This window comes from Aspergillus tubingensis (genome assembly GCF_013340325.1).
Source record: "Aspergillus tubingensis WU-2223L DNA, scaffold_9, whole genome shotgun sequence".
Lineage (NCBI taxonomy): Eukaryota > Fungi > Ascomycota > Eurotiomycetes > Eurotiales > Aspergillaceae > Aspergillus > Aspergillus tubingensis.
In genome coordinates, this window is record NW_023336283.1 from 1,867,188 (window position 1) to 1,890,717 (window position 23,530).

General features: G+C 50.8%; 4 protein-coding genes across 4 annotated transcripts; 3 read left to right on the forward strand and 1 right to left on the reverse strand.

Annotated features, from left to right (window-relative positions):
- Window positions 1-2,947: 2,947 nt before the first annotated feature.
- AtWU_08689 (oleate delta-12 desaturase odeA) lies at window positions 2,948-4,409 on the forward strand (the record flags this gene model as incomplete). Its single annotated transcript, XM_035503797.1, has 2 exons — window positions 2,948-3,941; window positions 4,003-4,409. 2 exons carry the CDS (start codon window positions 2,948-2,950, stop codon window positions 4,407-4,409), a joined length of 1,401 nt encoding a protein of 466 aa, XP_035359690.1.
- Window positions 4,410-5,392: 983 nt separating this feature from the next.
- Window positions 5,393-8,317, reverse strand: AtWU_08690 (putative DNA repair protein (Rad57); the record flags this gene model as incomplete). Its single annotated transcript, XM_035503798.1, has 3 exons — window positions 5,393-6,734; window positions 6,809-7,361; window positions 8,107-8,317. The coding sequence occupies 3 exons, from the start codon at window positions 8,315-8,317 to the stop codon at window positions 5,393-5,395; spliced, it is 2,106 nt and encodes a 701-aa protein (XP_035359691.1).
- A 9,770-nt stretch (window positions 8,318-18,087) lies between these two features.
- veA (sexual development activator VeA) lies at window positions 18,088-19,829 on the forward strand (the record flags this gene model as incomplete). The annotated part of the gene is made up of 2 exons (XM_035503799.1): window positions 18,088-18,235; window positions 18,307-19,829. The coding sequence occupies 2 exons, from the start codon at window positions 18,088-18,090 to the stop codon at window positions 19,827-19,829; spliced, it is 1,671 nt and encodes a 556-aa protein (XP_035359692.1).
- Window positions 19,830-21,001: 1,172 nt separating this feature from the next.
- AtWU_08692 (putative nuclear RNA binding protein) lies at window positions 21,002-23,140 on the forward strand (the record flags this gene model as incomplete). The annotated part of the gene is made up of 1 exon (XM_035503800.1): window positions 21,002-23,140. One exon carries the CDS (start codon window positions 21,002-21,004, stop codon window positions 23,138-23,140), a length of 2,139 nt encoding a protein of 712 aa, XP_035359693.1.
- Window positions 23,141-23,530: the final 390 nt, after the last annotated feature.

The window sequence follows — 23,530 nt, forward strand, 5'->3', positions numbered from 1 at the left end:
CTCGGTAATTGATTGACACACACGCGCGCCCGCCCTTTTTTTTTTCCCACCCCCACATATCCTTGTTTCCCGATCAGCTACTTCTTCCCCCCCCAGCCCCACCGGGACCCAATCTCAACAAAATGGCTGGTGTGTCCCAACAGATGCTGACATGCGTTGCCAAACGCAGAACTATTCTACTTTTGGTAGTACTTTTTTGGATTGCTTTGCTATATTGCTTTGTTACTGCTTTACTTCTGGGTACTATGTATGTGTATTATTTATGGGTCATTGTATGTATGTATGTAGGTATATAATTATTGAGTCGAAGAATTAACTGAGTGGGTGGGATTTATTTCATGTTGTTCTGTATACTAAGTAGTAGATAGATAGATAGAAGTTGGGGAAGGTATCGCGGCGTACCTTCCATATCTTACAATCACATGCATTGGACTTTCCTTTCTCTCCCCAGCATCCTTTTTCTTCGGTTCTCATTTTCTCCAGTTCCTTAGATGAACAGTGACTCTCATTTTTTTTACCCTAAAATACCCTACATGTGTATTTCGCATTACCCGATAACTTCTCGTCCCTCTTGTGGCAAGTGAGTAAGTTGTATTGCTGGATGGGCTGGGCTGGCTGGTCGGGGGCTTGCGTTTGTTAAAGTTTTTCCACCCGCGCCGCCGAAAGTCTAAGGGCCATTCCAAGCCCATCCCAGTACTCAGTAAGTGGATTCTGCCGCTTTGTGTTCGAGTCGTGGAGCTGGAAACTACTGTAGCAGACACTCTGTACTCCGTACATGCTGTAAGGCGCGCCACTACTGTCCACAGTCGGTACATACATCCTGCATGCGGAGGAAATCACATGGGGATTCTTCATTCATTCATTCGATTCGAGACCAGACCTTGTCGCGCTCAGGACCGTTCGTGTGCGAAAAGTCGATGATCCGTTCAATACCTCTGTTGAATCTGGACACACGCACTGGGTTGGGCGAGGCTGGTTGGTTGTTTAGTCAGTGGGATAGATTGAGAATACCATACCCACGGCATGTGAAGATTTGGAGGAAATCAAAAGGGTCTGTCTGTCAGGGCGTAGGAGTGAAGCAAGCAGTGAGCAGCTGGCTGGGGAAGGATCATCCCTACTCTTTGTGTTTTGTAGGTACTGTAGTTCAGCTGGGATCCTCTCCAGTTCTTGATTTCTGATAAGATGCCCGAATCATCTCCGACCCATTCATACTGACTAGTTAGTCTCTTTTTGTTTTTTTCGTCTCCATCCGAGGTGTCATCTGTTCTCGCATGGTGACTGGTGAGACTGACCAGTAAAAATTATCCGAATGCCACAGGGCCAACGACCAGCCCCCTCCGATAATCAAACTGGAATAATAACCGTAATTCTTCATCGGGGTTCATGCCTACCGCCCAGAGGGGAAAGCTGCCAAGATTGTTGGGAAGCCAATTCTCCCTCTTACCCGGCTGTGGGGCCTAAGATCAAATCCCTATTGGTTCCAGCGGGGCGGTGAGCCTCCGCGGTTCATGGTCCCTGGTAACCCATGCTCGGGTTTGTTTCTGGAACGTGAAGTATTTTGCAATACTCGAGCCACATGGCCGGTTAGTCAGGAGTGCAACCACACAATCTTATGATCTTCTGGCGTGCGGTGAGAGAGAGCCATGCGGTGGAGGATCTCGGCTTAAGGGGGGCAAAGAATAATCCCTCAGCAGTGAGCACACCCCGGAATGCAAATGACACTCTCGCCTCTGGCAATCAGGCTGGACGGATCAGCCGCCCCCTTCCAAGCAAGCAACAGGTGGCGTATACATCGCATCAACCAGTCACGGATGGTCCGCAACCTAGAGGGTTCATAGGCATGCGCATCTCGGGGCAAGCCACAGACCAGACTCCCGTGTCGACCTCGGCTCAGGTATCCAGATTCTCCATGATCTTGCTTTGAGTCAAGCAGATTAACTTCCTACTACCTTGCCAGATGCGTCGATCGAGCCAGTGATGAAACCATCTGCAGATGTAGAGCATGTCACGCAAAAGGCAAACTGCGCTGAGATGGTCCAGTAAGCGCCGCCGAGGTTATCCATCCACCCGATCTCTTCTGTAGGCCAAAATGACAGGACAGAGTGAGATGAGAATGCGAATACTGCAGAGTGTAATGTTGTCGGGTCGTAATCTTCTCGTAAGTCGGGACGCCGTCCCGTATCAACGCGGCAGCCCCTGACCAATCAGATGTGTCCCACCCAATACAAATTTTTCGCGGGAGATCCCCCGTAACGCAAAATTACCAGTCCAGGGGCCCGGCGGGACTTGCATCCAGATCGGGTGTTTCTTGATGGCTTTGCCTTCTGGGCTTCTTCTTCTTCGACTGCACTAGAAATTCAGTCTTCCCCAATCAATTCGCGTTCGTTTGGTTCTTGGGTGTTTTTCCCCCTTACCTTTTCCTCTTTTGCAATTTTTCTTTTTTGTCCTCTTTTAGGGACCCTCATTTTTTCTTTTTTGTTTTGCCTCCCCCCTCCTCTCCCCGGGTTCTGCTGAACGCTGAACAGGTGATCATCAAAAACAATCGCCCTTCTTTTTTTTTTCTTTCACTCTTTTCGCCTCTGTCCATCCGCTTTTTTTCTCTCCCTTTGAACCACCCCGTCCCACTTCTCCCTCCGGTCAAGGCTCTTTGGAGGCGACCATTTATATCCTTCCGATTGTCACCCTACCTCTCCTTCCCTCTTTTCTTCCCCCTCCCCGATCCCAACCCTTCGTCTCCTTCGCCGCGTGGGAGCTCAACTCCATCCAGTGCCTACCTTGAGCTGCTACAGCTTTGGCGCCGTGTTCCTGATCCATTGGTATGTTGCACCTCACTTGACTTTGCTTCTTTGCACAGGCTGCGGCATTGAACTCTGGCTAACAGAGCTTCCAACCTCTAGACTTCACCGTCTTCGAGCTCGAGAACACATTCTTGTGGGCAAGCTTCAACATGTCTTCCACAGCTCTCCCCAAGCGCGTTGCGCTGCACCGCAATGCTACGGATTCGTCCGTTCCCAGCTCGGTCACCCCCTCCCCGCTGGACAGCCCTCGCCAGTCCCCTTCGTCCACTTCCCTGTCGTCGTTGGCGTCGGAGGCAGAGGCCAGCGGCAAGATGCTGGACACCTATGGCAACGAGTTCAAGATCCCGGATTATACCATCAAGCAGATCCGTGATGCCATTCCCGCTCATTGCTATGAGCGCAAAGCTCTCACCAGCTTGTACTATGTCTTCCGGGATGTCTTCTGGCTCGCGACCATCTTCTATGTCTTCCACAACTACGTGACCCCTGAGACCGTCCCTTACAAGCCCGCAAGAGTCGTGCTGTGGGCTCTTTACACCATCGTGCAGGGTCTGTTCGGTACCGGTGTCTGGGTTTTGGCTCACGAGTGCGGTCACCAGGCTTTCTCTCCCTCCAAGGTTCTCAACGACACTGTTGGTTGGATCTGCCACTCCGCTCTTCTGGTGCCCTACTTCTCCTGGAAGATCTCCCACGGAAAGCACCACAAGGCCACTGGTAACATTGCCCGCGACATGGTGTTCGTGCCCAAGACCCGCGAGCAGTATGCCACTCGCGTCGGCAAGGCTCTGCACGAACTCAATGAGTTGATGGAGGAAACCCCCATCGCCACTGCCTCCAACCTCCTTCTCCAGCAGCTCTTCGGTTGGCCCATGTACCTGCTCACCAACGTCACTGGCCACAACAACCACGAACGTCAGCCTGAGGGCCGTGGAAAGGGCAAGCAGAACGGCTACTTCGGCGGTGTCAACCACTTCAACCCGTCTAGCCCTCTGTACGAGGCCAAGGATGCTAAGCTCATCGTCCTGAGTGACATCGGTCTCGCCATTGTCGGAAGCATTCTGTACTTGGTCGGCTCCAAGTTCGGCTGGATGAACCTTCTGGTTTGGTACGGTATCCCCTACCTCTGGGTGAACCACTGGCTGGGTAAGTTACTTCCTTCACAAAATGGCACAATCGCTGGACGAATACTGACCGGAACATATAGTCGCCATCACCTACCTCCAGCACACCGACCCCACCCTCCCCCACTACCAGCCTGATGTCTGGAACTTCGCCCGTGGTGCCGCTGCCACCATCGACCGTGACTTCGGCTTCGTCGGCCGTCACATCTTCCACGGTATCATCGAGACCCACGTTCTCCACCACTATGTCAGCACCATCCCCTTCTACAACGCCGATGAGGCCAGCGAGGCCATCAAGAAGGTCATGGGATCTCACTACCGGACCGAGGCCCACACTGGCTGGACCGGATTCTTCAAGGCTCTCTGGACTAGTGCCCGTGTGTGCCACTGGGTTGAGCCCACCGAGGGTGCCAAGGGTGAGAGCTCAGGAGTGCTCTTCTACCGTAACACAAACGGCATTGGAGTTCCTCCTGCCAAGCTTGAAAAATAGAGCATGTCTGTCGTACATAGAACGAGTGATATCTTTTTTTCTTTCTTTCTTGGAATTCTTTTTTTCCCTTTTTCGTCAACTTTCTTTTTTTTTCCGCATCACGTGGTGCTCTCGCAGGATCGACATGGACCACGGTATGACACTTCCTGTTGTTGTTATGTCATAGACCAACTGCGAGTTGTTTCGAGCTGAAGGCGTATACGGAACATGGGGTAAGGATTTGAACGTGTAGAAGGGCCAACGTCATGTCTGATTTAATCGACCATTATTATGAATGTAATCCAGAGGGGAATCGTGTAATATGATCATCAAACAGTTTTCACGCTTTCAGTGCAGCTCGAATTGAGTAGCTTTCTAGTTTTCCTTTGTCTTGAAGTGGACGACGATACAGACCTCTGTTAAGACCTCTGTTACCATCATTATGGACAATCTGACCGCTACTTCGCGGTCAGAGTTGGATCTCGTATGTCTGACCAAGCATCCTTCATATCCGAAGACTGAAGACCGAAGGGTCGAACGAACAAGCGGAATGGGAGAAGCTCAGCAAGTCCCCAGCTGGCTGACAGCGTCCGGACGGACCCACCGCATCAAAAAAGAAAGTAACAAACTATTGGGAGGCTGACACTTGGGCACTAGTGATCACATTGACCCAACCCAAAAAGTAAGCATAAAATTAAGGTGGGAATAGTGTGGGCGTGTGGGAAGGGCACTGAAGAACTTAAACCTTGGGTGAGTTAATGTTAGTTGGTGGTGGTGGGCAAAGGAAAGAAAGGAAACAAAACTGCGGGGGCGCCCGTTCCGCCAGACGCCGAAAACAGACGCTAGTCCCGGAACAGGTGAGACCCCTGGTCAGTATCCAGCAGGAAGGCCTCGGACGGTTTTACAAAAAGAAAAAGTATATTCAAAAGAAGAAGTAGGAAGTGGAAGAAAAGTGAGTCAGAAATATATTGTTCGTGTCGTAAATCGTGATAGGGAATATCGCGCTATATGGTGTCAAAATCTTCTGTACAGCCCCTCAGCCCACCCTTCCAGATTTCAAACTCCGCCTCGTGTTGGATTTCGCCTTGTTCAGTGACTGGTCCGGCAGTCCAGGGGGCAAAAACAAGTTTCATGGTCCTTCGGACGCCTCGTGTAACTGCCTGTGTTGACATTGGTAAGGATTGCCCAGTTGTTGCATGATCATCACGGACAATATTCGGGACACTGAGATTCGTCTTCTCGTCTACTGCATCGGTCTCGTCCGGTGGTGCAGAGACTGCAGGGCTGTGTGCTCTAGTATGTTCTTCACTCTCCGTTGGTATTCGTGATTCCGAAGGCTCATTAGCCTGTTCTCTTGCTGTAGGCAGCAATTGTTTTTCGCTGGAGACAAAGGTATCCTCTAGGATGGCCTCCCAATCCACGAAGCGGCTCTCCTTCTTCAGTGCAATGCGACATGCAATCTGGGTAGACCAAACCAAGCCCAGAGCTGGGGTCTTTTGTGCGGTTTGTTGGAAAGCTGGGTACAGGCTTGAAATAGTAGGTTGTAGCGTGTCACCCCACCCAGTGAAGAACCTCTGTTGGTGTAGAAGACTCAAAATCTCGTTTCGTACAGGGTTGCCAATCAGGTATGACCCGTCGAACTGCTGTTGCTGCTGCGGATCATCCTCCGTGGTGAACGGTGATGAGGGAAGACTAGAGGGTGATGGTTGGAGGACCGGATTATGTGGAGTCAATTCGACATTTCGGGACTCAAGAGGTCGACTTCTTGGCAATGGTGTAGCAGCTTCTGATTCGTGATGTGACGACAGCACTTGCTGTTGTGTGGAAGGAATAGGTGAGATGGCACCGCCATTAAAACGAGATAGTGTTGGATGCCTGCCAGCAGCTTCAATGCGATCAGAAACTTGGTTCGCTACTACAACTGCGACATTCTCGTCCACAGCCAAGTTCCTCAGCAACTGGCCTAATCTGGCAAGCTCGCCAGAGCGTGTGGACAACCCCGACAGATTATGGGACGAATGTTCCGCCCGGTAGTTTGCAGTTATGGAGTCAATGATCACGAGTCCAACATTATATCGCTTGATTGCGACAGGGAGTTGGTAGTTGAGGATGTGATCTTGTGCCTCGAGATCCATGGCATTGATGGACAATATATTCTCCAGCGAAGGCTTGTGGGCTTGAGACAAGGTAGAGAGACATGGATGGAATTCAATGAGCTGCGAAAGCCGTGGTGTCGATAATGGAGCTTCTGTGGAGATGTATATGGCACACTTGCCCAGGCCACGAGGTGCAGGGAGTTGAGCGGCCAGAAGAAGGGTGAGAAGAAATTGCGTCTTTCCACTCCCACTGTGACCGGTTAACCGTTATGTCAGGACGTCTCGAATACGAATGGACTCACTCTGGGGAGCGAGTATACGCACCTCTCACCAGTTACCTCAGTCACATAACCCGTCGGTATGCCGCCATCGAGCAGAGCGTCCAACGTGGGGTCGAGGGTACTAATCGCGCTCCACTGTGATAGGTCTAGCTTGGTTGTCGGGCCTGGGAAGACAGGAACGTCGACACTGAGGCTGGAGCTTGGCTCATCGGCATTGGGATCTCTGTTTTCCTTGAAACCGACATCATGATGGAGAGCTCTTATGATCTGAGCGGACAGGCGGCGGACATCGGCGGGAGGGACACGAGCACGCTTTGCGACTTCGAGGATGTCGAGAGTGATCAAGTCGACCGTGCTGATATGGCTTCGCTCAAGAGGCGGGAGAATATGAGCATATGGCTTGGTAGGAAAGTCCGGAAGGACCGACAACAGATCCATAAGCGTGGAGGTGGAGGAAGTCGATACTGGAGACCCTCGGTCATCTCGTGCGCGACGCGGAGAAAACGCGGGACCACGTGCTGCCGCCCAGCGGCTTCCCTTTTTGGAACTCTTTTGGTCCGACTCACTTTCTATGAGATTGTCCTGAAGTTTATTTACTATCAAAGTCATGTATATTCCACCAGGCTACTCCTACTTATCTAAATATATAGTGGACTCTAACTCCTCATACTATAACCATGATGTTGAAAACATACTTACCCGAGCACTCGATTATATATCTATCCCACCACACCGTCATTTGGCAGCACGATCAGCACCATCAATCAACTTACTCCATAAATGATGCAGAGCACCATCATGTCGATGGTTAATACTAATAGTACGAGAGCTAACTTGAAGATTAGTATTTTGTCACTGCGGTACAGGTTCTCAACGAAAGCCGTGATCCTCTCAATCATTGCCTCTTCGCCGCCTTAAGACTATCTCCTGCCAAACACTATTCTCGAAGGCCAGTGTCTACACTTTCTTATCTGCATCACGACTCTGGAAATCTGACTTTGTCAAGTTCCCAGAAGCATGTGGAGCATTCTCCCAACTTGGCTGTCGTGACTGACTTCATCAACTGAGACGACAATCCATCCGTGAACGGTGCAGCAGCAGGACTATCTGAGAATAGAAGGCTGTGCCAGTGTCTAACACTGGCTTACAGCAACCCCAGATGGGTATTCTCTTATCATGACATCCGCTGCCTGTTTCTGAACAGTGCTTGTCATTTGTCAAATCAACATCCCAGTCCGCACACCGGTACTACTGCGCCAATAACTTGTCTGAGGACTAGCACATCAGTATTCATCCCTTGGTCTTCACATATATGCATTCTTTTCAGTATGCTCGACTGACCGTTCTGCTCTTCTTCAGCAGCGCTCAAGTAGGGGGTTTGTTTTAGGTCCTCTGAAATTGACTCGCAGTCGTTTAAACTACGGGATTCACCAGCGAACTTGCAAGGCAACTTAACCCAATCATGTGCACCGAGACTGGAGAACAACGCGCGAGACAGAATATGATAAGCTGGATGTAAGGAAGTGAATGCATCCACCCAGTCTGTTTGCATGACAACGACATGTTGCCATGACTAGAAGTGGGAATAGCATCAAAGTGTTCAAAGTTTCGGTCAGAGGCCTTGGATCGACGTCGACAACACTCAAAAACCGTAATTACGCCACTATGCATCTTCTCCTCTGGTTACCGACTAATAATGGTGGTTATAGGGTGCATCTGTGCCCAAAAAATCACTCAAACTGTCAACAGTGCCTCCCTTCCCAGACCCTTGCGACACATCAGCTGCACACCTGTATCAAGCCCTAGACGAAATTCCAATGATAACGCGAAGCACACCCGTATCAGTTAGTGCGCTGGCAAAGTAAGTGTTTTCCCCTTCCTTGTATGGGAACCATGATGTCTATCCCACATTGGACACTAACATACATACTCCGAACCCACATATCCTAGGTAATACGTACATTGCCCATCTTAACGTACAGTGATCAGTATATTGTTATCCGGACATAGAAATACCGAGTTATTCATGATATGTCTCGCACTACGAAAGAAGTAAGGGGACGGAATTTGTGTACAGCCACATGGTGCATCTCGGATGAGCGTATCAGGCAAGCATGGAAACGCAATCACCCATAGGGGTTGTAGCAGATTGACAGTGACGGACATAGCCGAGACACGGATGGGTATGTGGCCATCGCTCCTTGCGTCAGGAACCTAAAACATCCTCTAGCATGATTCTGGGGTAGGTAAGGATGGCATATGGCAATGAAGGCCCTGCTCGGATATTGGACTAAGGATAATGAGCTATGGCTAGTGAGATACTATAGCATGAAACATGCCACACCTCATACAGCCTCGTCATTTTCGCCTATCACATGGATGTTGCTGATAATATCCAAGGTGATCCTTTACTCCTCAAATTAGTATGCATTGATCTTAGCAACAAGGAAGGTTCGAAGGGCAATCGATCTACTCCGTTCTAACACCGATCTGCATTGACCAGGAGCTGTCTTGAACCTGGAAGCATGGCCACTGCGCTGATAACCTGATCATGGGGATGTCTCTGCCTGCTGACCTGAGACCTTAATGGAAGATCATGACGTTATCCCCTTGAGAATTGCTTCACATACGTGTAGAGTTCCCGAAAAGATGCTCTCACCCCTACAGGGTGCTTCAAAGGGGACTATCGAGGGTAAGCACAAGCACGAAAAGCCGAATGGGTCTTATACATGCACTAGAACTTTACAGCTAACCTCACCAAGCTCGGTAAAGAATCTGGCTGTCAGACGCCGCATGGAATGCGTCGTCTCCCGTACCCTTGAAGCCCAGTAGATAGACTGGACTTTTGCAGAGGTGGGTACCTTGCTTACCGGACTATCAGAGCATCCTGTCGAGAACAAGGCAACTAAGTCTACGGCATGACACTCTTCCAACTAGTTAGGTAGCTGGGATTTCGTTCACATGTACTGCGGATGAAGAGAGGAGACATCATATTCCCAAGCAGATCATGGATGCCTTGGCAGAAGAGACCCCAAAGAGGTCCAAATTCCGTACCTTTATATTGCGCCAGAAAGGTCATCTCATTGGTGGGAGAGTTTTCCAGCACGGCTGAACGCAATGGCGTCCAATTCCAGGACATCGAACCCTATAGTCACATTTTCGATCTAGCGACGTCTAACCCGATTGAGAGGACCCAAAGAGTCTGAGAGGGTCTGGACTACTGTGTAGTGATGCGTTACTGGCGGTATCTCCTCGATTTTGAGAGCGAAGTCGGTTGATCCCCTATCCCATCTGCATGGTACAGACACTGCCGGTGCAAAGGAGACAGCATCCACTCTGCACCACACAGCACCAGAGAATCAGTCAAATCCACCCCAGAATTTTGGCACCGGCCACCCAGGCACGCACAGACAACAACGCACCCGCGCCCGCGTCCAAGCTCAACGGCGACCCAGAGAGAAAAGGGCAAGGCCTCTAACCTAATCACCAAGAGACATACTCAAACCCCGACACCGTGCCCGTCCTGTACCTTTCCAAAATACGAATAAAAGCCAAGCAAATTCTTTTCACCACTCACGCTGATTGGAGAGAATCTGGAACATCCCGTTCCCGTTTATCCCGAGAGATACGAGGGAGGGAAAGGAGAAGAGAGGGGACTCGATGCATCACATTGGGTGGGGACGCGGATATCACGGCGTCGCGTATAGTAGTCTAGCTCAGGGCAAAAAGAAAAATAACGGTCAGCTAGAACATAATTAGACTAGTCAAACTCCTAGTGAGTAGACTATGTACATGCTTAAGTGTCTCTGGAGGGGGGAAAGCACTAAGTAAGTACGATAGTTAGTTAGTTGATAGATAGCTACAGCTAATAGTCATAGCTAACTAACTCATGTTAGGACGAATGGGAAGGTGGGGACATCCAGCTCCGTGCAGTGCTCAATATTTTGACAGCCATGAAAAGATAGATAGATAAACTATTTCCCCCGGAGTGGAGCATCAATGGGGAGGAGGATGTTGAAGCTAAGATGCACTTCTCTGTAGCTATTTCTACTATACGATGCACCAAGAAATAGTAATGCCGTTTTGCTTTCGGTAGTACTAGCTTAGGAGCTCTGTATCTATATGATGACGAGGAGAGTTATCCATAATACAGTGTGCACATTCTCTCAGGATAACTCCCATGAAATCAGACATTACGATCAGCTTCGACCCTTGGGACTACTTTCATTATGTAGATATTATTATCAGACTTAGGTTACTTTGTTACCAAGGAAAGGATTCAAGCCGATCATCCAGCCACAAAGGAGGAGGGGGTGGTTGCTGGCTGTTAAATGAAGATCTACGCAAGGAATAATGAAACGTACAAGTTAGTAACTCCGTAGATAAATATATGGATATGGATACCAGGATGAGAATAAAGAAGCTGTCGTAGTAGTAGTATGTGTTGTGCATCGATCGCTTGCTTAAGGGCTGGTGTTAATTATACAGTATGGTGATGGTGGTGCCAGATGCAGAATTATAATCGTGCATATGATGGTAAGTATCCTACTACTTACGGAAATAGTAACTTAGTATTTAGTTGCATATATAGATGGATAGATAGATAGATAGATAGGTGCATTGGGAGGGACCGGTACTTTTGTTTGCATACTAAGCCTCGTGGATCGCGGGATTTGCAACGGGATTTGAATGAATGGATGGATGGTTGGTATGGAGTAATATACTTTTTCATACCTCAAGTATGGTCCACGAGAGGGTTTCAGTCGGTGCGTTTCTTTTTTTTTTTTTTTTTTTTTTTTTCTTTTTTTATTTAATTTCATTTTACTCTTTCTTTTTTCTTTAATTTTGCTTTTAGCGTTGTCATGTCACTGGTGATCGCACGGCTACTACTACTCTCCATAATATATTATTCTCTCCAATGACCTTCAAACTACTCACCAGTGGAAGTCCATGAAATCTGCCAAGTATGTAAGTTGTGAATGAAATGAAATACCTTGCTATTACCGGATCCGTCCCCGCTACTGATTATGGGATGGGAAGAAGCTCTTGGACTCGAGCCTCGGTATGTAATTTGGCGGAGAAACTCCAAATTGGGGAGGTGAGAAAGAGGAGGAGGCAGTCGGGGACCATTCGTAAAGTAATCGGTAGTCTGCCACGATCGATGTGGTTAGAGGGCAGGGATGAGTCTCCTGCAGATGCGAGGAATGCACACACGTCTTGCCGACCACCACTCCGTTTGGAGCTCGGTGGGTGGCTTTTTAATCCCCGAGAGCGCCTCAAAATGAAGGTTGTACAACAGACACTCTTGCCTAGGACCGAATGTCGCCGTCCGAGATACTCGGGGATGGAAAAGATAATGCGACAGAAGAGTGTCGATAGGAGAGTTTTTGAGGGGTGGAATGCAATAATTGTGATGGTGTGGTGAGGTGGCATTGCCACATCGCCGCCCCGTTTCCCCCCCAGCAGGCTAGTAGCTAGGCTTAGCGTCGTGGCTCGCAAAGTACTTGTGTGTGTGTAAATCCATCTGGTGATGATGTTTCCAGTGATCCAAATAACCGTTTCAATGTGATAACCTCAGGAAGGACCTGCTCAAGTATGTGCCCGATTTCCCGGTAACTTGTCTTTCGCTTGCACTCTCTCACGCTACCTGTTACGCCTCCCCAAATACCAGACGCCCAGCACCACACATGACCCATGCAGCCCAACCAGGAAGATCCATGCGGGTAGACCCGACAGGGTGGTTACTGGCCAATTTGTCTCGATAGCGCACACTCGGCTTATGCAGCAGAGGCATCCGGACCCAGAAGACAGAGTGCTGGCGAAGTTCACAGCACGGAATGCGTCCAACATGCTTGCCTTGGATGCCTCGACTGGAAACGTTAATCGGCCTGGATGCACATACTTCAGGTGAAAGTACACGTCAATGACCAGAGAGAAACTCAACGGTCTAGTAGTGCTACTATGCACCGGCACGGATCCGGCAGCTTTCTGGAACTCATGCAGAATGAATGGGTCGCTCGGACGGTGGTGCCATGTCTCGGCGGCACGCATGTAAGCAATGGTATCAATTTGGTATGACAACGGTGGTGGTGGTGATTGATGGGAGCACAAGGCACCTACTTACCTACCATGTACTAGTCGTCGCAGCTAGTTGCTGCTGAATGAATGAAGGATTAATGACAGGAGAAGCAGGCTGTCGATGCAAGTGGGTGGTGGCCGATGCACGCTGTCATCATCGCTTTTCGGTGGCTTCTTGGGGTTTCCCCACTCTACTATTCTTCTTCCTTTTTCTTTCCCCCTTGTGGGAGAGCATGACATGATCCCAGACTGACTCTCCCTATAAACAGCCGAGACTATACCTGCTAACCATAAATTGATCCTCATTATGATCCCCAGGTAGAGCAGGAGACGGAGGAGATTAGAGTGATTGACATGGAGATCTTCCCGGAGAAAAGTCCCCATTGAGATTCCAGTCCGAAACGCAGGGGTGATAGGCGCCCGTAAATCGACTAGATTCTGCCGGGGAAGGTGCGGTGTGGGCCCGGGACTCTCTCTTACCCTCTCTTCTTTTCTCTTTTCCGGTAGGAGGGTACAGTCAGTCACGCAGACAGTCTGTTAATCAGTCAGTCAGTCAGTCGGTCCGCTCGCCACTAAAATAGTAGCACTTGAGTAGTACGGAGTAGTAGCAGTAGTAGTAGGAGCAGTGGTTGGTGGTTGCACTATAGCAGGTACACGAGGTGTCCATCACACCGTTATCCCGCAACTTGTCACAGCTACCCCTGAGGAACCAAGTCTATTCATAGTGGTTAGGGTAAACGTCGGTTCGACCATGTCATACTTAACTAGCTAGCTCCAAGCTGACTATGTGCATACTAATCCACCTGAGTATGGAGTAATAGTAGTATGATACAGAACGAATATCCACGTCCCGGCCTACCGTCAAGAGCTCCAAAACAGTGTGATCACAACATCTTGTCGCAGTCTAATTAGGTCCGGATAGTATATAATACATAATACATACTCAGCGGACTGAGGATGCTGTAGGTCTTCAACTACTTTCTCGTCTGGTGGAATGTAGGACAATGCCTGCCTAAAGCCGAGGTGCTGAACCAAACTGTCAAATTGGCTGGAATGGGGCCGCTGTATTCGGTGCGGACCGTCTGGGTGGGGCAGAATGAAACCTTCCACAATCCAGCCATCCATTCCATCCATCCTCCATCCGACTTACTTACCACAGTACGGCACACGATGATCGGGGCTGGTTTTCATGAGTCAAGGGCCATAGCCAAACGGGTGGACGGACCAGGCAAAGCCGGCGCCTGACGCTTGATTTTTTCCCATTCAGGGCAGTTTCAGTGGAGTCGTTGGCAGTGGTCGAATCATGTCGCAGGTGGGCACAGGAGGAGGGTGTGGAGTCTCAGCTTCCGATTTGCTGAGCAGCCATCGTCATTCGCAGGTTGCGATCCGATGCTAATCCCAAGCAGGCAAGACCACGGCCTAGATGGGCCTGCAGGCGCCAGGCTCATAAGGCTAGATTACCTGAAGGACCAAAGAAATCCTCCAACGATTTGGGGTCGGGTGTTCTGCGATCGGGGCTGGGGCAATCCCCCCCATTGTCGAGCTGACGACCTGCTTAGTTGGTCACTAAGTAGGGAAGAATCCCTGAAAACCGTGAACAGTCCGGGCTTCCCTACTAGAGGCCATTTCGTGCAGATCCAATTTTATTCGGAGGGGGCTGCGACAGGATTTCACATCCCAGGCTCCTGTAGTTTTCAGTTAAGATCGTCAGTGCTTCGATCGGTGCCAGATTTGCTTTTCTCGGATTGTTGTTTGGTTCGCCTTCGGCCGGTACTGGAAATCACCATTTACGGACGGACGATTGTCATTCGCTCATCTGCCACCCACCTGCTCCTCACGAATGACTGCCTGCTTACCTAGTAGATGAGAGAAAAGAGAGAAAGAGGAAAAAGAGCATGGAACCTGCATTGCTGCATCGTAGTTCGCATGTGGCCAGCCCTAATGAGGTACGTACCAATGAGTAGGGTGCCGTATTGATACGATAACGAGTAGTCATCTTTGGCGACCGTCTTACGCCTTGAATAGCAGGGGAAGATTCGAATATCTCCTATCTCGAGATTATTGGCTCCAGGCTCGGAGCACACAGCGTACTGAAGGACCTAGCCAAACTCAAAAAGCGTGCCATAATTATCCCAGGGCTACTCACCAACCAGCGGTCCAGTGACAGGCCGCTTTGGGCAAAGTGCCAAAGTAAGCAACTACGCCTACTATTAATGAATCCTGAGATCGCACAAGAGGACGGAGTAGCATAATGTCAAAACGTTCGATTCCGACTGACAAATGGGGCAAACCCTCCCCAGGATTGCCGACCCTCTCTTGAGACTGGCCCATCCCCAGTGCAGCAGATAGATAGCACGCAAACCTGCAGGATTGGCAAAAGGGCTAGCGATGATGGAAAAGAAGACAAAGAGCGCATTGACCAACCCCGCTATCCTTCAAAGCTCCTCTTTCTTTCCCAGCTCCCAGGCATTTGGGATAAGCAACCGGCCCGCTGGACTGGGTAATTGCGAGCCCAATAATACAGCGTGTTATACGTGACTGACAGGGGGTCGAGTCGGGTAAGCACTTGTCTCATGTGAAGCGTTGTCGGAATCCAATGATCAGTCATGAGCCCATCCTGGATCGAAGTCCGGTGGGTTACCAACACTCTGGTTAATTACACCGTGCCGTAAACTCACTCCTACTCCCAGCTGAAAAGTAAAAAGACAAAAGTCAGCTTGACCATACGATTAAGGTCAAGTCTTCTTCTGGATGGTCATCCACCCATTATTGTCCCCAGTCTGATGATTATTCGTATGATTATTGATCCATCTCGAGGGAGTAAAGTCCGTGCTGCAGAACATTCCCAATTATAGAGAGCACCCGGATAAAGTAAGAGCTTTGTAAGTTAGGGAGGAAGGGGGGAAAAGCGGGCTTCTTCTCCAGTTTTTTCAGACGTGCCTCTCGGTCTCTTCTCCGTGCCGGGACTTTCCTAAGCTACAGATCTCAGGAAAGAAACCCCAATAGCATTAATGCCGACTGGGTGCCCCATAATGTCCATCGATTTGGAAGCGACGCGACCGCCAGAAAATCACCTTCCAGTTTGACGCGAGAGATCGCCCTTCCGGACAACCCCCTAGAGTCTAGTTTAGCCTGCCGGGCCTAAGCTGAGCGCTTGCAACTGGCAGTTACGAGCATCTACCAAGTACTAGGATGCCGACAGGATCCCCTTTGCCCAGCTGCAATTTGAGAAGGTTCGCCCTCGATTAAGTTTCATCCATTCAAATTGCGTCGCTTATCAAGGATGGCAGCTCACTAAGCTGTTTATGTCGCTAGTTAGCACCTGGGTATTCCAAGAGGCTTGCTTACTTATTCATCCCAGTCGACCCTAACTACGTACTACTTACTAGTAGTCGTTGTTAATTATTTCATGAAGAAGATCCGACCAGGGAGTTCAGACCTCGTAAATTGCAAGGCCTGTAAATATTTTGCCGGTGCCAAAAAGGTCACCTTCCTAGTATCAGATATCCGAACTAAGCCCCCTTCTCTTTTTGCTCCCAAATACGAAACAGACGTCGTTCCCCCCTCTTTTTATTCTCTTGAAATTCACGGACCTTTGCTCTTCCCGCCCGGCCGGAAAAGCCCCCAGAGCCAGACCCACTGCCCTCAGCGACTACCGATAAGATTTGTAAAGTATTTTTTGTTTGCTCTTTTGGGGAATTAATGCCTGATTATTTCATTTTGCCTTTCTTGGGTTAAATTTGCATTTTTCCTTCTCACAATTATTATTTTCTATCTCTTTATTTTTTTTCTCCTATACAAAAAGGAAAAAGGCAAGCCAAGAGGGTCGCAGTCGCGATTGCAATGTCCCATTGAACCTAACCGCTGCCTTAGCACTTGGGCTAAAGCAGGAGCGTGGCCTCCCAGTGGATCGGCTGGGCTGCGTTTCCCCTCTTCTGGCTCCATCTCCTTTTCAGTCCGACCCAGTACCCACCCCTCCGGCTCAGTAGCGCAGATTTAGTCTCCTTCATCCTTGGGGGGTGACCGGGTAATCTATGGGAAGTTAAGTACGTGAAAATAATAATGTGCCAGAGATGTATTAAAACCGAACACTAAGTACTACTTATGTATGGTATGACGAATGACCACTCTAATTTGTAGTTAGTAGTCACGATGGTGGCGTGGAGAATTACAAAGTAAGTAAGTAGTCTGTGAGATCATTTCAAAAATCCCCCCTTCTCCGGAAGAATTTCATACCTTGAAGCCGGACTATTTTATAAGTAAGGTAAGTGGATGCTTCGTAAGTGAGTAGTAGAGAAGCTATTGCCGTCGATAAATAGACTTGGGGTGATTAAAGTGGGAGAAAGTCGTACCTTCAAAAAAGACTGTAAGAGCCAGACCCGGAAGTGGGCCGTCCGCCGAGCAGGGTAATTTTACCCAATTACACCCACACCCTCGGAGCCGGCTTACCCAGCCAGAAGGTCAAGTTGTGTGAGTCTCTCAGTCCCAGTTCCACCCGCCAAAGTGGGTGTGGTCCATGGTAGGTATAGTCGCTATAGCGCACCTCATCTGCCTTTTCGAACCATCTCGTTACGGCTGACTCTGCCACCCTCCTACTCTTCCTCTCTCTCTCTCTCTGTCTGTATCTCTTCTTTCCCCCCCTCCCTCCTCACCCTCTTCTTGTCGGTCACGCTGCTTCTTCTTGGTGGTATCCATCCCTCCATCGACCCCATCCATCTCCAATCTCTCTCCCTTCCCGTCTCCTCTCTCTCTCTCTCTCTCTCTTGCCTTTCCCTCTCCATAGCCCGCTGGGGTCAATTGCTAGGCTATCGGCCATTCTGTCGCTTATCCACCCACGACAGACCCAACTTCTCTCTCATCCACTTGCTTTCTTTTCTCAAATTATAGTCGAACACTTCCATGCTGTGATCCGATCCGCTATAATTTGGAGCGACCGATATCAATTCAAACCTCACCACTCGCCAAGTCCTTGTCCGTGTCTTCCAACCGCCGGATCGGTTCCATAGATTTTACACTCGGTCGCGCCTAGAGACTAGCAAAGGAAGACGACGACGACAATCACCGTCAAATTAATCAGCACAACTTTTCAATGCCTGCTTCGATATAGTTACTGTTCCATTTAGACCGAAGTAAGTACTGGGTGGTTAGAGCAGGTTGCCATCATTTTACCTGCCGCGGCAAGCGCACCGGGCTTGGGATGGGAATGCTAATGTCACAGCAGGTTAATCGAGCATTCTGTACATTATGGCTACTAGACCTCCCCTTTCGCCTCCGGTGAACGAGACGGAGCATTCCGTCAGCCGGATTACTCGTGAAGGCAAAAGAATCACATACAAGCTCAATGTTATGCAACAGCCCGAACGTGCAAGAGCATGCGGTGCGGGCGCCAAATGTACGCATCACTCCCTGCACGCAATGCGGATATTATTGGAGACCAGGCTGACCATGTTTGACTGTTTCTAGCATCTGCGGACCGTCGCCCTGTTGATCCCCCACCGGTTGTCGAGCTGCGTATATTCGAGTCCGATCCGAACGATGACGTGCACAAGACAGATATCACCTTCGCCTACAACGCCAATTTCTTCCTGTTTGCTACACTAGAAACTGCTCGCCCCATGGCGCAAGGACGGCTTGCCCCAACCCCGACGTTTCCCGTTCTCACAGGTGTCCCGGTGGCGGGAGTGGCATACTTGGATCGCCCGTCTCAGGCTGGATACTTCATCTTTCCCGACCTTTCCGTCCGTCATGAGGGTGTTTATCGGTTGAGCTTCCATTTATACGAGGAGACCAAGGACAGCAAGGATGCGGATGAAAGCGCACCAATCCGGTCACCAATGATGAAGGGGAAGCCCTCAATTCCCAAATCGTTCCTGAACTTCCGTCTCGAAGTCGTCTCGGTCCCGTTCACGGTTTTCAGTGCCAAGAAGTTCCCCGGTCTGACCACCAGCACTTCCTTGAGCCGCATCATTGCAGAGCAAGGCTGCCGCGTCCGTATCAGGCGCGACGTCCGTATGAGACGACGTGGCGACAAGCGATCTGACGACTACGACTTCGACGAGGAACGATCCCACCGCGGCCGTATTCCGGATCGGTATTCAACCCCTGACGCCTACGCAAACCCTGTTGAGCGTCCACGATCGACCAGCATTGGGTCCGTGGACCCAGCTTTCTCCTATGGGCCTGAGGCTCCTCGTCGGCCATCTGCCACGGAGTACGGCTTCCCGAATCCTCAAGCTTATCCACGAGCGATTCCGCCGGCGCCTGCTCCCGCACCACCGGCCTCTTCTACACCCACTCCAGTTGCTCCCATCGCGCCTTCGTCCCGCAGTTCCTCTTACACTTCTCATCTTTCTTTCGGCGCGACGCGGACTCAGTATCCTGCCCCGCAACTACCTGGAACTCCTCAGTCCGCAACCACGCCAACTCAGGTTTATTCTCCTCATCCGACTTATACTCACACAAGGAACCCTTCAGCAAGCACCGAATACGAGACTATGCCCTCTGGCTATCCCCCCTCTCGATTGCCGGCGGAGCGCTCTACCTACTCGAAGCCCTTGCCGCCTATCCGCGTATTGCATCCTTCAGATCCTACTGCATATCGAGCTATGGCCAATCCTGTGCCACCTCGCGCCCCAACTCCCTCCAATGCCGCTCCTTCACTTCCGCCCATCGCATCCATCTCCGCCGAATATTCGAATAATCTGCCGCAGCCACCGAGCAATCTGGCGCCTAGTCCGAACCGGGAACCCAGGGGATTCTTGTGGGACACCCGCACGGCAGCGTCTTCGAAGCGACCTCATGAGGATGCGTTTGGTCATAGCGAGCGCCCACTTTACAATGGCATGCGGCCCGACAGCGACAGCTACCCCAGCGCGGACCGCAGGCCATCCGACGTTCACCGGGCGGCGCTACTCAGCGACCGGGACGAAATGGCATACAAGCGGGCCAACGGGCGGATGGCCACCAAAATTTCTCCGGCCATATAATGAACTCGACAGAAGGGAAATCATGCATACATACAGCACTGTTTATACAAGGGAGGAGTCTCGGCGTCTGGTCGTGCAATTGAATCTGTAATTTGGGTTGGGAGATCGGTAGGGGATTTTGGGGAGCTCTCGGTCTGGGTACACGGTCCCAGGGGAGTTCCAATTTCTTTACGACACCAGTCTTCGACGTTTATACCACATTGGTCCTTGGCATCTTGGATATTTTTTTGTAAATGATTGTGATACCTGCTTTTTTGTTCATACATATTCCCCACATTGTTTTGTCGGTCCTTCTTTTGTCATCCTGGGTGGGGACTTGGGATCATTTGAGACATGAAACCAAGCGCAGACGGTAAATGCCAATAGTCTCATCAAGTTGAAACCTGCCCGGGCCGATTTGAGTTTTATTTCCTTGTGTTGTGACCGTTTAAGCTCGGCGATTCTGCAGCCCATATTTAGAGCGGTGCTTCGTACTCCCAGCGCATTGCATTCTTCATCCATCCGTTTCATTTGTCATTAATTCATTTTTGGATAAAAAAGCGCTATTGTGCACATGCCTTTCTTCAGGCCATAGCATTGTTTGCCCGTCGCTCTGGTATGTGATTAGCCCTGACTTTTGGCGCCAAAACGGCCTGGTGCGGCTTGGCGGCTGGCCCAGGAACTCGGGCGGGGAAAGTAAACAAATCAACAATCAACAGTCAACAACAAATCACCATCCCAATCGCTCGGGTCCATCAGTTCTTCTCACTATCTGTCTCTCACCGCTAGACAGATCTTACGAGTCTGTCCCAGACTTGTTGCCGACCACCCGGGCCACATCTACCAGCTGAACGACCGACCCATCATTGCCATCTTCCCCACTCCGGCTTCCCCGTCTGTTCGCTTCCCTGTTGCTGTCTCCATCGCTCGGTCTCTTTATTTATCCATTGTCTCGCGCTTTCTCTGGTGTCCAATGACCTATCCTTCTATACTTACCCGTCGAAGTGGAACGTTGTGACTGACGGGATGACGGATCGTGAGGCTGCGACCGAGGTAAGTCAGACCCTCTTTTTACTTCATAGCATCCACTCTTTCCTCCCTTGCGCGGGCGGATACTGTGTGAACCCAAAGATCTGACCCATCATTTTACCTGACAACAGTTGGCCTCGGATCCCGGATGCACCAGCCCAACCATGGACCTCGACCCTCTAGACACCGACCGTCAGCTCGAACAGACCCTGCAGTCCACTTGCGCTGACCATGCGGCCCGCGAATCCCGGACTCGCAAGCACGCGCGCAATGTCAGCGAATCCAGCCTCGAGTCCGGCTACAGCACCGATGAGTCGGGTCGTTTCGATGATGCAGAAGAGCTGGACCAGCCTCCTGCCCGGAGCAGATCGCCATCCGCTCACTCGGCCAAACGACGGCGCTCAAACGATTGGCCGCTGCAGCAGCGAGATGATGCTCAGGCCACTGATAGTGAAGCCCCAGCGCCGAAGGAGAATCCAAGCAGCGGCAATACGACTGCGACTACTACGACTACCACCACTACGGGATATCGCAGACCATTTCACTCTGCGAATAGCAGGAGCAATGGCTCCCCACGAACATCGAGGCATATGCGCCAGGCTGGTCCGTCCGCTCGTGGGCGACGTTCACGGTTCGTTGAGGGAAGCATGAACGACAGCGTGAGCGAGAAACCGCCGAGCATCTTCATGCGCGATGACGTACGCAACAACAGCAATGGCCAGCGGCCCTCGGGAATTTTCCGCTTTGGAAAGGCAATTGCATCAGCGTTCAACCCATTCGGCGCCTGGGGATCAAAGGCCGGACCGGCCGACGGAGGTGCCAAACAGCCGGGTGACCCTTTGAGTCAGGCGGAGAGGGCATATGCGGAGCTGAAGAAGTCTGGCTACAAGGGGACCGTCAAGGGAAGCTACTTACAAAATCTGAATGCAGAGTCCAACACGCCCCAGCGGTCGTGGAACCCGATTCCCGAGCAGTTGGAATATAGGCCCGTTGGAGTTCATTCGCGCCAGAATTCGGGCGAGCTCACAGAATCAGGCAACTCCCTTCGGTCATCGATCCAAGAATTACGAAAAGCTAAATCGTCCTTGGGCATACCCTTGGTGAGACGACAAGATTCAAACAAATTCCCGGAAGAGCTGGAGGGATCCGCAGTGCGACGGCAAAAGTCGCGCAAGGAACTTCAACGGCAAGCCAAGCTGATGAAGCGAGTCAGTGATCTAGAGATCAAGCTGGAGCGGGCCCGACGAGAATTGCGCGAACTGGTGGGTGAAGAGCAGGAGGTGCTGGCACCAATGCCCTTACCAGAAATTCCCTACCCTCGGAAATTTGTCCCCGGGGCGCTCCCCTCGCTTCCTTCAGAGCGGCTGCTGTATCAAGCCGCAGCAACAGTCTCGCCTACGTCCCCAAGGAATGCGTCAGCCCCCGTGTCATCTTTGACAAACCCGCCCAGCAGCGGTCCGCACGAACTCGCCGGGACACCACATCTCATTCCGAGGACCCCTAAGGAGCGTCAAGGACGAAGCTCCCTAAGCGCAGACAGCCCATCCCTCAAGCGCAAATCCCCAGACCCAGAGTCTCTAAAGACATCTCAACAGAAAGACTCAAAGCACTCCACAACACCAGGCACCGACAAGCCCTCGGAATCCGAGGAAGCCACAACCCCTCGCCGCACCAAGCTCCCCAAAATGCTCACCAGCGACAGCCCCGGCTCCGTCGAGCGCAAGCAATCCAAAGACATATCAACCACCGCCTACTCCTCCGGCGAAGAGCGCGGTCGACGTCGTTCCCAACCCCTCCGATCCGCAAGCACCCGCTCTCCCTCGGCGCGCCGACGAGCCTCCAACTCGCGCAACCGGGTCCAGCCCAGCCTCCGCATGAAAAAGGCCCGCTCTGACCTCCGTTCCGCAAGTGCTAGCGAACCACCTCAAGACGACAAAGAGAACCATGACTACCACCACCAAAGTGACTCGATCCCTACCCCTCAGGATGATACCTCCCAGGGAGTGATCGAACCAGAAACGAAGAAAGAGATCGTCGAGGGCTGCCCCCACTCTTCTTCTTCTTCTTCCTCTCCTTCTGCATCCCCGAGTAAAAAGAAGCAAGCCCGATATGAATATATCCCTCCTGTGCCGCCCCTCCCGAAAGATCTCTCTGCTACGGCCGCTAAGGTCGATAGACGCATCGCCAAGGAGATGGGGAAGAAGCGCGAGGCGCGGGATAAGGCTCGGGCGTTGGCGGGAGGGATGATGACGGAGGAGGGGGAGAATAGGGGGAGTTTTCAGTGGCCGGAGGATTTCTTCTGAAGAAGGAAGGTCACTTAATACGTGGCAGTTGGGACTGTTCGCGTTGGTGTGGTGGTGTGGTGGTGTGGTGATATGAGTATCCCACACTTTGACTTTGGGTAGTGAGTGTTGATTGGTATCTGTGAAAGGTTACAGATGACATATGAACCATGAACCATGGACAGATGTTGAAGAAGGATGATGCATGATGAATGAGCGCAAACAGGGATTGAGTTGGGTATATGCAGATGCATTGCATTTCATTCTACACCCATATATTTGTTTGCTTGAATAGCATCAGTGGAGGAAACAAGTTGGTATGATAGTAGTGAGTGGGAGGGAAGGGGGGGTATTTCCTATGTCTATTTCCTATTGTTCCTTGACGAGTGTAACGACGTGATGACCCATAAT